This window comes from Terrapene carolina, unplaced genomic scaffold (assembly GCF_002925995.2).
Source record: "Terrapene carolina triunguis isolate 2854851 unplaced genomic scaffold, T_m_triunguis-2.0 Scaffold31, whole genome shotgun sequence".
In the NCBI taxonomy this organism is placed as follows: domain Eukaryota; kingdom Metazoa; phylum Chordata; order Testudines; family Emydidae; genus Terrapene; species Terrapene triunguis.
Window position 1 is genome coordinate 3,091,123 of NW_020664382.1, and position 16,948 is coordinate 3,108,070.

The window sequence follows — 16,948 nt, forward strand, 5'->3', positions numbered from 1 at the left end:
TTTACTGTATGGTCTGTCTGCGTGGCAATCAGAGGTATACCCGTCTTAGCTTTAATTGAGCTAGTAGAGCTGAAAACAACAGTGTATAAGGATGGCAGAACTGCAGGGGGGGGCTAGTGCCCTGACAATGGACATATTGGAGGGGGGGAGTGCACCCCCGCCAGGTTTCAGGCCTCAAGCTATCACATCTCTCTTGGAGTGGACTCACACATGCCTCCCAGTCTCAGACCAGGTGCTGGGCTGTAGTCCTCCGTGATTACTTCAGCAGGCCTGACTTATTTTCAGTGCCTGCAGTTCTGTTCCCTCCAGGAACAATGACATGGGACAGAGTGTTCATTGGTGAACGTGTGAGAAGCTCCTTTGGGGGAGAAAGGAGGAGCGCAAAGCTGTTTTATGTCAGCTCAGGACTGGTGAAATTACAATATATGAAAGCAAAAGTCACACTAATACAATGTCATGTCCTCTAATATAAGGATAGTAGGCAGTTTGCAGGCATGCAGGGTGTTTTGACAACACAGTAAAATAATGTGAGACTTGCAAGTAAGCTGTTGATAGCTTGGGCAAAACAAGCTCTCTGAGTTCATTTGTGAGGATCAAAGTATTTTATACTCATATATGCCTGCTATAATTTCAAAGCTAGTCATTGTTTTCTAAGGAATTTGGGAATTTTGTTTGTTTCTAGGTTAGTTTGTTTGTATTTTTTTTAGAATAATCTCAGAAGATTATTAGAAGTTAAGTTATGCGGAAATGTTTGTGTTCCAGATTTTCAAACTGCTTTACTATCTACTTTACAAGCAAATAACATTAAAAGAGTATCTAGTGTATGGAAAGTAGTGGGCCTTACCTTAGACCTTAGTTCCTCCCGTGCCGCTGACACATTGGGCAGTCCAGTTTCTCCATTGATTATGACACTAATTATGGTGGTACTTCCCAGGTGATACCAACACATTCAGTATCCTCTGGGACTGTCTTCTGCCAGTTCTTCCTTGGCCTTCCTCGCTTTCTCTTTCCTCCTTCCGGTACTCAATTCAGTGCTTGCTTAGCACCTCTCCCATCTTCTGTATGGTGTACGTGTCCCAACCATCTGATCCTTCTTTCTTTGATGATATTTGTTAACATGTCCTGCTCTGTAAGCTCCCTTCTCTCGCATTTGTTATTTTGTCTTTCTGTGAAATGTGTAGTATCTTCCTTAGCCATCTGTGATGGTGATGGGCAGCCATCTCTTTTCATTAGCCACTGTCAGTGGTCAAGTCTCTGCTACAATAGGGTGACCAATACAATCACATGGTATAATCTGATCTTTACTCTGGTGTGGAGACTTCTGTTTGACCAGCTGTTGTGGTGTACTTTGTGGTAGATCCCTGCAAATTGGCAGATATCCACTTCAGATCTGTGGATCATTTTGGCAGATTGCGGATCAGATGCAGATACAAATTTTGTATCCGTGCAGGGCTCTATTTTGTGGTACAGATGAAGTGAGCCCTTTTATAATTTAAAATTTATAAATTACAAGAAAAGTAGCATCATCTTCTTTTATACTGTGAACATGTCCTTAGGGTGACCAGATGGCCCAATAAAATCGGGACTGTCCCGATATTGAACCCTTTGTCCCGCGTCCCAATCAATGTACAATCGGGACGCCATTTGTCCTGATATTCAGGTAAGGAGGCAAGCGGGAGGGAGCCCCCATGGGGAAAAATTGCAGCCAAGCTCCCCCCTCCTCACCTCCTTCTCACCCCCTCCCCCCAGCACGCCGTGTCCCCGCTCCTTCCCCGCTCCCAGCGCTTCCCGCCGCCTAACAGCTGTTTGGCGGTGCTTAGCGCTTTCCAGGAGGGAGGGGGGAGGAGCGGGGATGTGGCACGCTCGGGGAGGAGGTGGAGAAGAGGCAGGGCAGGGGCGGGGACTTGGGGGAAGGGGGTGGAATGGGGGCGGAGCGAGGGTGGATGCTTGGGCAGGAAGAGGCGGGGGGTGGGTGAGCACCCACCCGGCAGAGGGGAAGTCGGCACCGTAGGCGTGAGTGGTGGGGTGAAGAGGTGAGCGAGTGAGCGGCGGGCAGGCGGGGGTGTGGAGGCGAGCGGTGGGTGGGGGACTGAGGAGGGATGCAGCAAGCCAGCAGGGGTCTGGGTGGATGAGGAAGGGCACGGTGGGGGGAAGGGGGCGGGACCTGGGACGGAGCCTGGGAGGAGTGGGGGTGGACTGTGGGCGGGGCTGACAGCGCCCCAATGTGTCCCAATATTTTAGTGTTGTGATCTGGTCACCCTAATGTCCTGTGAGTTGCATTCTGTCAGTTTGCAAGTGGTTTGTGTTCCTGTGAAGTTATATGTTACTTCTGCACACCCTAATGATGTAGAGCACAAAATGTTGAAAACCATTTCTTGTCATAACCACAACTGGAATGTCCGCAGGGACCTTACATCTTGTGGATAAGGGAGAAGCGCTGGATGTGGTATACCTAGACTTTAGTAAGGCATTTGATACGGTCTCGCATGATATTCTTATCAATAAACTAGGCAAATACAACTTAGATGGGGCTACTATAAGGTGGGTGCATAACTGTCTGGATAACCGTACTCAGAGAGTAGTTATTAATGGTTCCCAATCCTGCTGGAAAGGTATAACAAGTGGGGTTCCGCAGGGGTCTGTTCTGGGACCTGCTCTGTTCAATATATTCATCAACGACTTAGATATTAGGATAGAAAGTACGCTTATTAAGTTTGCAGATGATACCAAACTGGGAGGGATTGCAACTGCTTTGGAGGATAGGGTCATAATTCAAAATGATCTGGACAAATTGGAGAAATGGTCTGAAGTAAACAGGATGAAGTTTAATAATGACAGATGCAAAGTGCTCCACTTAGGAAGGAACAATCAGTTTCACACATACAGAATGGGAAGAGACTGTCTAGGAAGGAGTACGGCAGAAAGGGATCTAGGGGTTATAGTGGACCACAAGCTAAATATGAGTCAACAGTGTGATGCTGTTGCAAAAAAAGCAAACATGATTCTGGGATGCATTAACAGATGTGTTGTGAGCAAGACACAAGAAGTCATTCTTCCACTCTACTCTGCGCTGGTTAGGCCTCAACTGGAGTGTTGTTTCCAGTTCTGGGCACTGCATTTCAAGAAGATGTGGAGAAATTGGAGAGGGTCCAGAGAAGAGCAACAAGAATGCTTAAAGATCTAGAGAACATGACCTATGAAGGAAGGCTGAAAGAATTGGGTTTGTTTAGTTTGGAAAAGAGAAGACTGAGAAAGGGACATGATAGCAGTTTTCAGGTATCTAAAAGGGTGTCATAAGAAGGAGGGAGGAAACTTGTTCATCTTAGCCTCTAAGGATAGAACAAGAAGCAATGGGCTTAAACTGCAGCAAGGGAGGTTTAGGTTGGACATTAGGAAAAAGTTCCTAACTGTGAGGATGGTTAAACACTGGAATAAATTGCCTAGGGAGGTTGTGGAAACTCCATCTCTGGAGATATTTAAGAGTAGGTTAGATAAATGTCTATCAGGGATGGTCTAGACAGTATTTGGTCCTGCCATGAGGGCAGGGGACTGGACTCGATGACCTCGAGTTCCCTTCCAGTCCTAGAATCTATGAATCTATTAATCTGATTTGTAATCTAGGGAGTAATTAACTTTTGACGTTACCTTCAGAAAGTAAGAAAACTACACAAGAAGGTTGGTAGGAACTTGGTGAGGCCTTTTACTGGAATTCTGCTGTATGAACACATTTTTTTCTTCAAGTCAGGGATCTTGCAGTAGTCCAAAATAGTAGTAAAAAATAACAGAAATTTTCAGTCAGTATAAGAGAGCTTAAGTAGTCTCAGAAACATTTTGAAAATATCAAAATGAAATATTCTCTTGACACTTCTGAAATGAATATCTGTTCCATGGGAAATTTTGCAATTTCATTTTTTGGAATTTTTTGGAATGATTATTTTTTGTTGAAAATTTGGAATTTTCAGTGGAACAGGAGGAATTCTAGTTTCCTTCCATCTCTGCTCACAAGTGGATTGCAGCTTTTACTGATACTTCAAGGTATCTTTGGGTCTGTTTTGTAGATAAATTATAGTGACTGCATTAACTGCTATTTTCTTAGACAGAATGACTAGCTTAAAAAAACACTCCAATGGTAAAATCTTGGCTCCACTGAAGTCAGTGAGAGTTTGGCATTGACTTCAGTGGAAGCAGGATTTCATTCCAGGTGGTCAGTCTGTGGGTAGACTTTGGGATTTTGTTTGTTTTAGTTAGCTTGTTTTTAACTATCCAGTTATCTTTTCCTACTGTCTGGTCTTGTCATGCTTGTGTTAGTCTTTCCCAAAATATATGCGCCTGAAAATGGCACTGCAGAAAACAACACTGCAACATCACAAGTGACGACTGACTTCCTTCATGCTATTCTGGTGATATCATTTACTCAAGACAGTGCTTCATTAGCCTTGATGGGATGGTGGTTTCAGAAGTACCCGTACGTGTAGAGTAAGCAGGTATTTGTTGGCTGCTGTTTAGCATCAGCAAGTAATGGACATTTTCAGTCTGGCTCTTTTTCTCTCAGCAATATACTGTAGTCCTACTACCTAGGCTTCATTTCATCTGTTCCTCTCAATCATTAGAACTGATTTTTGGTGTATGTTTTAATTAATTTTTTTACCAGAGCAAATGTCCTAATAAGTTCAGGCTTCTACCACACATTAAGAGAATCTAGGCATCACAATCCAAAATGATTACCGGTACCTAATATATGGCTTCATTTTCTTTTCATGTATCCCAGCAGTCCCACTGCAGCCCACAGAAGTAATTTTCTTTCACTCTTCAAGACCTGTTCTATGTATGATTTTACTTTAAATATGATTTGCAGAGGATAAGAACCCACTAAGTTGAAACATCTCAGTTACATTTGATGCTGACTCTCATTTTCATGTTTGTCTAATTGGCACAAAATGGATCATTAACTGTCAGTTCTGATCAACATGCATGATTGAAGAATATCAGTATTAAAAATGCACTATGAAATGTAGTTGCATCCAAATTCAGCATGGTGCTTTTAGATGTAGATTTAAGGACTAAAACTGAATAATAATTACATAAAGGGTCATACCTGGGAAATTCGTTATGTTAAAGCTAAAACATGACCCCACAGGGCTTATGTATTATGGAACAAAAATACTACAGTAACATTTTGCTGAAATCCTTCGGTGCAGTATGTGTTAAAGATGGAGCTGCCATCTTAACTTTGAATTTATTAGCTTTTGTGGATTCAAGTTAGACTCCTATCCCCTCCGAACCCTCCGATTTATTTGCCTAACTCCCTAGTAATTGCGGTGAGACTATCCCTCCTAAAGTTAGCAAATTTCATATTGAAAAACAAAACAGCTTTGTGTTATGTAGCACAAAAGGAATCTATTAAAAATGACAAATCTATTTTCCAAGTTCCCACAGCTCAAAATACCAATCTGAGCTTTTCCAATTCATAAGAAAATTCATCTTCCCCAGATACAATGTTTTAGTCTGGGCTTGCTCATAACATGTTGAAGAAAACACCACTATTGACTTGTGTTGAACATCCTGCTGCTGCAGCCATAGACATTTAAAATTCATGGCTTAAGCAAGCATGTGCTAAAGTGGAACGAAATGAAGTTTCCTCTATGAGCCAACTTATAAAATAGTTCCTTGATCCTGACAACCACACTTTTCTTATTTTTAAAATTCATTGTCCCACATAGATTCATCCCATACAACATAAAGGCCTCATTTTCAAAGCAGACAGCCCATTTTGAGTACACAAATAACAGTTTTGTAGGCACAAACTGGTGCAAGACCAAATTTAGGCGGCACCTTTAAAATTGTGTCTTATATTGCTAAAATTGTCTGTGGGCCATGCATTTAGGACACATCTTACACATCCACATGAATGTTTTCAGATGGAATACCTTGCTAACTTTAGCATGTGTGTGATCACATTTCCCATGACCAGATATCTGTTCTTTTCTGGTGATTTCTAGTTGCCAAAATGGTCCTTGGGTACTATTGCAACCTGAAGCAACTTAGATCAGACAAAGGGCTGTTCTAAGTTGCACCAGGGACTGGCTCCAGGGTCAGGGGCACATAAAGCCACATTTTCCCCTCCACTCTATATCTGAAGTGAATTCTTGACAGAGAGTTCACAACTATGGATAATTTTAATGTAATGCTCATATCATTAGAGGAGATGAACCATCCATAGACTGACCTAATTGTCCAAATCTATCTGTCTGTCTATTTTAGGCATTTTTATAGCATGCATCACTATAGTAATGAATGTAAACCCCTCCTCTCTATACCATGCGTGGATGAGACGATGGTGTAGAGAGGAGGGGTTTACATTCATCAGGAACTGAGGAAACTTTTGGGATGGGGGGAGCCTATACAGGAGAGATGGGCTCCACCTAAACCAAAGTGGAACCAGACTGCTGGCACTAAACATTAAAAAGGTTGTAGAGCAGTTTTTAAACTAGGAGATGGGGGAAAGCCGACTGCTGCAGAGGAGCATGTGGATCGGACGGAGACTTCTCTTAGGGGAGAGTCTAATGATAGAGAATCTCCAGGTTATAGTCAGGAGCAGAGGATGGAGGAGGATAATGTAAGGGCCAAATCAGATGATAAACATTCACATAAAAAAGAATCTAACACATCAGAAAAGGGCAGACAAATAAACAGTGACAAGTTTTTAAAGTGCTTGTACACAAATGCTAGAAGTCTAAATAATAAGATGGGTGAACTAGAGTGCCTAGAGATAAAGGAGGATATTGATATAATAGGCATCACAGAAACCTGGTGGACTGAGAGCAATCAATGGGACACAATCATTCCAGGGTACAAAATATATCGGAAGGACAGAACAGGTCGTGCATGGGGGGAGTGGCATTATATGTGAAAGAAAATGTAGAATCAAATGAAGTAAAAATCTTAAGTGAATCCACATGTTCCATAGAATCTCTATGGATAGAAATTTCATGCTCTAATAAGAATATAACATTAGGGATCTATTATAGACTACCTGACCAGGACAGTGATAGTGATGATGAAATGCTAAGGGAAATTAGAGAGGCTATCAAAATTAAGAACCCAATAATAGTGGGGGATTTCAATTATCCCCATATTGACTGGGAACATTTCACTTCAGGACGAAATGCAGAGATAAAATTTCTCGATACTTTAAATGACTGCTTCATGGAGCAGCTGGTACAGGAACCCACAAGGGGAGAGGCAACTCTAGATTTAGTCCTGAGTGGAGCGCAGGAGCTAGTCCAAGAGGTAACTATAACAGGACCTCTTGGAAATAGTGACCATAATACAATAGCATTCAACATCCCTGTGGTGGGAAGAACATCTCAACAGCCCAACACTGTGGCATTTAATTTCAAAAGGGGGAACTATGCAAAAATGAGGGGGTTAGTTAAACAGAAGTTAAAAAGTACAGTGACTAAAGTGAAATCCCTGCAAGCTGTATGGGCGCTTTTTAAAGACACCATAATAGAGGCCCAACTTCAATGTATACCCCAAATTAAGAAACACAGTAAAAGAACTAAAAAAGAGCCACCGTGGCTTAACAACCGTGTAAAAGAAGCAGTGAGAGATAAAAAGACTTCCTTTAAAAAGTGGAAGTCAAATCCTAGTGAGGCAAATAGAAAGGAGCATAAACACTGCCAAATTAAGTGCAAGAATGTAATAAGAAAAGCCAAAGAGGAGTTTGAAGAATGACTAGCCAAAAACTCCAAAGGTAATAACAAAATGTTTTTTAAGTATATCAGAAGCAGGAAGCCTGCTAAACAACCAGTGGGGCCCCTTGATGATCGAGATACAAAAGGAGCGCTTAAAGACGATAAAGTCATTGCGGAGAAACTAAATGGATTCTTTGCTTCAGTCTTCACGGCTGAGGATGTTAGGGAGATTCCCAAACCTGAGCCGGCTTTTGTAGGTGACAAATCTGAGGAACTGTCACAGATTGAAGTGTCACTAGAGGAGGTTTTGGAATTAATTGATAAACTTAACATTAACAAGTCACCGGGACCAGATGGCATTCACCCAAGAGTTCTGAAAGAACTCAAATGTGAAGTTGCGGAACTATTAACTAAGGTTTGTAACCTGTCCTTTAAATCGGCTTCTGTACCCAATGACTGGAAGTTAGCTAATGTAAGGCCAATATTTAAAAAGGGCTCTAGAGGTGATCCCGGCAATTACAAACCAGTAAGTCTAACATCGGTACCGGGCAAATTAGTCGAAACAATAGTTAAGAATAAAATTGTCAGACACATAGAAAAACATAAACTGTTAAGCAATAGTCAACATGGTTTCTGTAAGGGGAAATCGTGTCTTATTAATCTATTAGAGTTCTTTGAAGGGGTCAACAAACATGTGGACAAGGGGGATCCAGTGGACATAGTGTACTTAGATTTCCAGAAAGCCTTTGACAAGGTCCCTCACCAAAGGCTCTTAAGTAAAGTAAGTTGTCATGGGATAAAAGGGAAGGTCTTTTCATGGATTGAGAACTGGTTAAAAGACCGGGAACAAAGGGTAGGAATTAATGGTAAATTCTCAGAATGGAGAGAGGTAACTAGTGGTGTTCCCCAAGGGTCGGTCCTCGGACCAATCCTATTCAACTTATTTATAAATGATCTGGAGAAAGGGGTAAACAGTGAGGTGGCAAAGTTTGCAGATGATACTAAACTGCTCAAGATAGTTAAGACCAAAGCAGACTGTGATGAACTTCAAAAAGATCTCACAAAACTAAGTGATTGGGCAACAAAATGGCAAATGAAATTTAATGTGGATAAATGTAAAGTAATGCACATTGGAAAAAATAACCCCAACTATACATACAATATGATGGGGGCTAATTTAGCTACAACAAGTCAAGAAAAATATCTTGGAGTAATCGTGGATAGTTCTCTGAAGATGTCCACGCAGTGTGCAGAGGCGGTCAAAAAAGCAAACAGGATGTTAGGGATCATTAAAAAGGGGATAGAGAATAAGACTGAGAATATATTATTGCCCTTATATAAATTGATGGTACACCCACATCTCGAATACTGCGTACAGATGTGGTCTCCTCATCTCAAAAAAGATATACTGGCACTAGAAAAGGTTCAGAAAAGGGCAACTAAAATGATTAGGGGTTTGGAACGGGTCCCATATGAGGAGAGATTAAAGAGGCTAGGACTCTTCAGCTTGGAAAAGAGGAGACTGAGGGGGGATATGATAGAGGTATATAAAATCATGAGTGATGTGGAGAAAGTGGATAAGGAGAAGTTATTTACTTATTCCCATAATACAAGAACTAGGGGTCACCAAATGAAATTAATAGGCAGCAGGTTTAAAACAAATACAAGGAAGTTCTTCTTCACGCAGCGCACAGTCAACTTGTGGAACTCCTTACCTGAGGAGGTTGTGAAGGCTAGGACTATAACAGAGTTTAAAAGAGAACTGGATAAATTCATGGAGATTAAGTCCATTAATGGCTATTAGCCAGGATGGGTAAGGAATGGTGTCCCTAGGCTCTGTTTGTCAGAGGATGGAGATGGATGGCAGGAGAGAAATCACTTGATCATTACCTGTTAGGTTCACTCCCTCTGGGGCACCTGGCATTGGCCACTGTCGGTAGACAGTATACTGGGCTAGATGGACCTTTGGTCTGACCCGGTACGGCCGTTCTTATGTTCTTATGATAGTAGTTAATCACTGGCACTCTTTTTCCCCATTGAGCCAGTCTCAGCCAGAAAATATAGACCTAACTGAAAATCACACATCAGGTTATGAACCCTGGCAATTCCACCAACAATCCCACTGTGGTAAAGTAAGTATCAAGCCTAAACTGCTAACTCTCACCAGGCTGTGGATAGTGATGATACCCACGGGAGTTCAAGATGACAATGTTTTATCTGGGGTAATAGTTTCCTTTTTTACATTAACATTACTTTCCATGGAAACATAGATAATGGGCAAGACTGCTTCAAAAGAGCCCATTGTATTCCATGAACTGCTAGAAAATGAGAAAGAAGAACCTTTCTACCCATGCCACTCACACAGAAGTAGAGCAGGTATTGGGACAAGCTCTGATCACATGATTACCTTAGGAAGACTATGCAGTGGGGCATAGGACCATACAGACAAAGCCTAAGGTGGTTTGACACTTGTAAAAAATGTCTCGTTTATAGCAAGAGCAGGAATAAAACAATGTTGACTTTTGAAGTATCCGGGCCATTGAAGACATAGATTAGTCATAAAAGAGATTATCAAAACAATTATTGATAAATTCAGAAAGTTTTCCACTTTCACTTCACTGAGGTGAATAAGATTTTGTGTTTGCTAGTCAAAATGAAACTAGGAGATATCATAGGATGCTGATATGCTATTCTTCAGTAACTAGAGTCTTTAAGATTCTGACGTGTTGTAGATACGACTACCAGAAAATGTGGACTAGAAGATAATTCGAAGAGGGGAATCCCTTTGATATAACATTTCATCTTAGCTCCCGCCAATATATATATACAAAAGATTAAGTTTTCATAAAGTACTAGGAAAGGAAAGAGGGCTCAGGGATTAAAAGCTTTTGGGATTTATTCTACTTCAAGGCTCTTCCATCCTCAGTCTTCTTTCCTCCAGATATTAAAAATACATTATTTGTGTTCAAATAAATAGCTGATAATGCTGGTAAAAAATAATTAATTTTGCATTTGTGTTTTTACTCCAAAGAATGCATGAAAAAGTGCTCCTCTGTTTCAGTCTTCCTCTTCTTATTGTTCAGCTCCAGCCAGAATTCTGACATTCAGTGGCACAGTAACGACCCCTTGGATGAAGGATATCATCCTTCCTTGCAAGGCCGTTGGGGACCCATCTCCTACAGTCAAATGGATGAAGGATAGGTAACCAGCAACTATATGTGTAGCTTGAATAAGGCACTTTAGCTTAAAATCATGGGCAAGATTGGGCATGACACTGCATGAGTGTGTCCGGAGGAATATACCCTTGCTTCACTGTGTAGAGACTGATTACAGCTGCAGAAGGGAAATTCAGAATGTCCGACTGACTAAAACTTGTTGACTTTAAGGGTTAGAAGGTACTGAAAATGGGGGGGAGGGGAGGAGATAAATATTAAATACTTTAAATATAGTTTTAATTGCTATTTAGATATCAGGCTTGGGGAATATAACTGTAGTGTCAGTGATCATTGTGTTGCTAATGTGAATCAAAATCCATGGTAAATGCCAATAGTAGTGATTTTCTAAAAAGAAAACATTCATGAGTATAGTACACGACACACATTTTGCTCTTTTCTAAACATACTGGTCATGCGTTGGAGAGCCATGCTTGTAACTGTATGGGCAATAATTTGATCCAAATATTGGATCAGCGGTGATACTTGGAAGCTATGAGAGAGCAATCCATGTCCCATACCAGTGATTATGATGCATTGTACAACTCTGAGTTACATTATGTCCCGAGTTGGTTGTACTTTTTGAAGTGGTGGATAATTAAGGAGGGAGCCCTCTCCTTTATTATTCAAATCATAGCCAGGATTCCCACTTATCCAAATACTGACCATTGGCATTCTCCAACAGCAGGCTTCCAGTGCTGCTTTAACTAAAGGGGGTCCTGTTCTTTCTTTTGTTTGTTTTAATCCGATTGTAACTTCTTTAATGTATGCATTTTGTTTCCTGTGAGGTAGTAACGGGACACCCAGTCTAGTGATGATTGATGGGCGAAGAAGCATCTTTAGCAATGGCAGCTTTGTTATCCGTACTGTGAAAGCAGAGGATTCTGGATATTACAGCTGTGTGGCCAGTAACAACTGGGGATCTGATGAAATTATTTTGAATTTGCAGGTGCAAGGTAAGCCAATTGGACCTTTTACATAATTGTTTTGACAGTCTTATCATGGCTGTTAGTTAATGTGTGAGAGTGTGTGTAATGTATATTTAAGTGTGTGTGTGCGCGTGTGTTTGCATGCCTATGTATAAACAATATTTTTGCAAATTTAAATAATCAAAAACGAGACATGAGAACTCATAAGAAAGGTTCTCCTAGTAACGGTGACTTGGCTGCTTCGCAGTTTATCATCCTGTATATTTTATGGTATACATTTTGCAAGCTAAAAATTAATATGATAAAGTCACTGACTTCAATGGGACTGTTTATGCATTTAAAGTTAAGCATGTGGATAAGCATTTGCAGAATCGGGTCCAAAGTGTTCACTTTCAATTGGTTTTGAGTTCTACACAAGGAAAATAGCATCTTATGCTTTTACTGTTGTTATGTATATATAAATATATCATTTTAAAGTTGCAAAATTTAACAGTAGCTGAAGGAATTTTGTTTAAACTTCCCAAATCAAATTTTGCTGGACTGAGACCTAGCATGGAAAACTTCAGCATGAAAGGAGAAATGTACAGAAAGCTATGGTGACTATAAGAGGGGGTATTAATATTTTCCTCTACTGTAATCTTAGTTAGCAGGTATTACCAGGTACCTCCTATAATATTTTTTAAATGTATACAGTCACCCAATATGGTATTGCTAGGTGCACAAACAATGTGAAAATATATATAACACTAATGTCAACAAAAGCACACAATGTTCATATGCACACACACACAAAGATCCCTCAACTCACAAGAGTCTCCTCCACTTTCCCCCTCAGTGCAAAGCTTGAGCAAATAACCCTTGCAATGTGCCTTAATTGTCAAAAACTTATCAGATCTGGGAAATATATTACTGAATTGAGCACATGGAACACTCTTTGGAAAACACTCTGTTCCCAGTCCCCAGATATACGATCCTAAAAATTGTGAGCTCAAGCAGCCCAGCAATTTAGAACACAAAGAGAGAGGTGGTCTCTATGGCAGTGTAGGTATTTCTATGTATCCCTATCTATTAAGCCTTGAAACAAATATCAGTGAGTGCATTAACTCACCTAAAATCCAACAAAGAAGCAGGGATGCTTTTTTGTAATGTCTGAAACATGATCAAAATAGAGAAATGGGACAGAAATAATGTTAAGTTGAAGCCTTGTTTCTTGTACTCTGATACATACTTTCATAATGGTATATTCTCGAAGTTATTAAACTGCAATAATTAAAAGCAAATCACTATTAATTCCTTGGAATAAAGGGAGATTTGCATCTAATATGTGGGATCTTAGGTGGAGAAGGTGAGAACTGTGATGAAAAATTTTATGTTCAATCTTTTAGTGTGTGTTGTCAGATGCTACCGGTGTGGTGCTCTGCTTTCTCCTATGTTGATATCACTCGGCTGCATGCGTGTGTTCCCTCTGTGTGCTGCCCCAGCTCTACGCAGATAGCTGACCCAGCAGACCCGAAGAGAACCCCCAATAACCACAGAGTCTAGTAAGATGCAAAGTCTCGTCGACTAGGTTTATTGCAACCTTGGACACAATTGCAGTTCCCCGTAGATTACTTAGTCTACCGGGCATACTACGAGAAAGTGCCTCTTGGCAATGGACCCGGCTCAGTGGCGGGTCTTTCCACTGCCCCCTTGGCTGGACAAAGACACCACCCCAGGGATACGTTCTTATACACAGGTACAAACGAGTTACACATCACTCCTGACGTATTGAGGTGCAACCCCTCCACGTAGCAAGGTGCTGCCTCTCACCTTGTACAGATTGGTTCAATCAAAACAACTCTATCCATCATTTTACCCTTTTGCCCCTGTCATTGGGATGGGTTGGCCTGTTCCATGTTATCTGTGGAATGTTCCAGTATAGTGTATGTTCTGATATCTGGTGTCCAGTACCTTTTAGGTATGTCTCTTTTTGCAGCATCAGCCCTTTCCTTGCCAGCTTCTGTGAGCAGGGCCTGCCTCTGGCTCACAGCTTAACTTTGCTTTATGTTAGCCAAGTCTTGACCATTACTTTAGTTCAGGCCCGAAGCCTCATACTGGGCCTTTATTAGGGCCTTCACTTACTACAGTGTGTAATATGTTCAGTAACTCTCGGTGGAATGTACCAAAGCAAAAGGAATAAGGGAGCAATGGTACAGTACATCTGATGTAATTAATCTTCCCTGGAGTACAGAGTTTATTTTTTCTCCAGCACTCATACTGTACTTAGCGACTTAAGTAACTAAGATCAGCCCCCCTATAAACGAGGTGAAATTGGTGGTCTTGCTTCACATCAGCACTGATCAAATTGCTGTCCTGTGACTTGAATGGGAATTTCAGCAGGAGATTACTCCAGCTGCTTTGCTCTGGGGAACACAAAGAGTCCATAAATCCAGCTGTATTTACAACTGCTTTGTGTCACTAGAACTGTGCTTAGTAGCTGAAGTATGCTAGTGAATCTGACCTATAGGATGAAATTCTGGCTTCATTGAAGTCAATGGGAGTTTTGCCATTGATTTCAGTGGAGTCTGGATTTCACCCATAGTGTTCAATTTCACATGCTTCAGCCTCCAGTTTCTTTCTCACTTCTTCTATCTATGGTGAAAAAAGAGATGGAACCTATATTAAGATTCTGCTCCTTCCAAGCATTTCTGGGCAGGATGTCTCTGACAGAGCTGAGTGGGAAACAGTTTTCCAATCTTGGGAATATTTTGAAGAGTGTGAAAATATTTCCTTATTCTGAATCAGGACTAAATTTTCACAAACCAAAAAATAATAATAATAATTCAGTTCAGGATAAGTGAAACATTTCATTTTGATCATTTCAAAATGTTTGATTTTGACATTTTTTTTCTTCGTGCCTCTTTTTCACTCTAATTGGCTTAGGTTTCTAAACAAAAAGTCATTTCAAACTGGACAAACTGAATTTTTCATTTTGAAAACGTTGAAACAAAAGATTTTGACAGTTTCAAAATTTTTCTCCAAAAAAATTTCACGCCAGGAGATTCATTAAACTTACCTGTTTCTCAGACAGTTTTGTTTTTGATGTATTGGCATTTTTTTATGAAAAAAACGTTTCATAAAAAAAGTTCCTGATCAGCTCTAGTTTCCAATCCTAGAGATTTCAGAGGTGTTTCTTACAGTATGGAATACATCATAGAATTCTTAGGAGGAACATGTAGATGTGTAAATGATAGGGGCAGGGATTCCCTCAGAAAAGGGCAAATAATAATAATAATAATAATATATGGAGATATCCTATCTCCTAGAACCGGAAGGGACCCCGAAAGGTCATCGAGTCCAGCCCCCTGCCTTCACTAGCAGGACCAAGTACTGATTTTGCCCCAGATCCCTAAGTGGCCCCCTCAAGGATTGAACTCACAACCCTGGGTTTAGCAGGCCAATGCTCAAACCAATTTTTATCCACTCATCAGTACCTGAAAGTAAGGATGGATAAGCCTGGTTGGGTAGAGAGAAAACAAATCCAAACTCTCAGACAAAACCTCGACTTGAACTGAACGTGTGTTGTGATTGTAAAGTGTATATAACTTTTTAAAAAATATTAATTTATGATAATCTTGAACCTCTGCCCCTCTTGGTTCAAACTAGGAGCAGAGGGTTACGTGATGTGACAAAATACCACACAAATTTTCCTTGCCATATTTCTGGCCTGACTCTAACCAGGCAGTCTCAGAAATCATACGAGAGCTTTTTCTCATCAAATTTCTAGTTCAGAATTGCAAACCCAAGTGATTCAGATAAAGTTTAGATAAATATTCAGACCCTAGGCCTCTGATCCAAACTGAATCAACTCTTTGGAATTTCACCTACCATTTCTTGTTAATTTTTTAACAAACAGCATTAGCTTGGCAAATGTTCATCTTCGAGGAGTCCACAGGATGCACTGCATTTTCAGTCCCCACATTCAGGAATTCTCAGTTGGCATAATAGGACTAGATAAATAGGTCTGTTGGAAATCAAAGCCATGTATGAGTCTGCCAAAATGAACCAGAATATTGCAAGATGAGCTCACGTGATGGAATCATGATATTTTGTCACAGTGAAAAAGAGGGAGGGATGGTCACTTTCCCACAATCAGCCCCAGACGCACTGTGCTCTGGGAATCCATCCTCTATGTCCAGGAAAACTCTTGGGTCTGATAGACTGTGCACAGCAACAGAACCAAAACTTCTCCAGGTTTACCCACCTCTTGTTGGTAGTGCTGCATCTCCTCCATGTGGATGGGCATCGTGAGTGGAAGAGAAACGTCTGGAGGAGCTGTGGCTTTGCAAAAGCTGCTTTTGCAAAGAGGAAGCTGGATTTCCTCATGGCAGAGATACTCCATTCCTGTGCCATTTAACGCACACAGCTAAATTTTCAGCACATGGAGCTGAACAAAAAATGTGTATGTACCCAGTTTTGCATATGCAATTACCACTATTTGGTGCAAACGCATCCCTGCGTGTGCCATTTATTTGCAAACGGGCCTCAATTTCCATCAGCTAAACTTGCAGCCATTGCGCTTAAAACAGGCATGAAAATTAATAGAAAGTTAATTATGAGAGGCCAAGTGTATTCCTGGTCATTTGGAAAGAGATCCTGCAGGATAGCAGTGCTGAGAAATACAGATGTTCAGAGAATAAGTGGGGAAAAATGAAAGATAAAATTGTATAGAAATTTAAATATAAAAAATGAGAGCTTGTCTGCTCGCTCCTAACTGAGGATGTCAACTATACAGACACTTTGACAGAAATAATTTGCATTTTTGCCACACAAAACAGTTATTTGATAAATGACTGTTAGAATGGTTTAAAGCTATGCATAATCATTTAAATCTATTTTCTATTTTTAACTCCTTCCCATCCAGTGCCACCAGACCAGCCAAGACTTACTGTGTCCAAAACCACATCTTCTTCTATCACTCTTTCCTGGATACCTGGAGACAATGGTGGTAGTTCTATCCGAGGTAATAGAATTCAGGTTAACTGCAACTTCTTACTAAATTATCATCTCTTTATAGGCCTGGCATATAATAATGATTAGGGCTCTGTGTCTGTCACGGAGGTCACGGAAG

General features: G+C 40.7%; 1 protein-coding gene across 2 annotated transcripts in view; it reads left to right on the forward strand.

Moving 5' to 3' along the window:
* The window catches only part of LOC113406481 (Down syndrome cell adhesion molecule homolog), a 510,741-nt gene that overhangs the window by 433,058 nt on the left and 60,735 nt on the right, over nt 1–16,948 (forward strand). For both annotated transcript variants that reach the window (XM_029911623.1, XM_029911625.1), the window contains exons 20-22: nt 10,781–10,898; nt 11,702–11,865; nt 16,742–16,840. In XM_029911623.1, the coding sequence (XP_029767483.1) occupies nt 10,781–10,898; nt 11,702–11,865; nt 16,742–16,840 (381 nt within the window). The remainder of the gene's footprint in view (nt 1–10,780; nt 10,899–11,701; nt 11,866–16,741; nt 16,841–16,948) is intronic.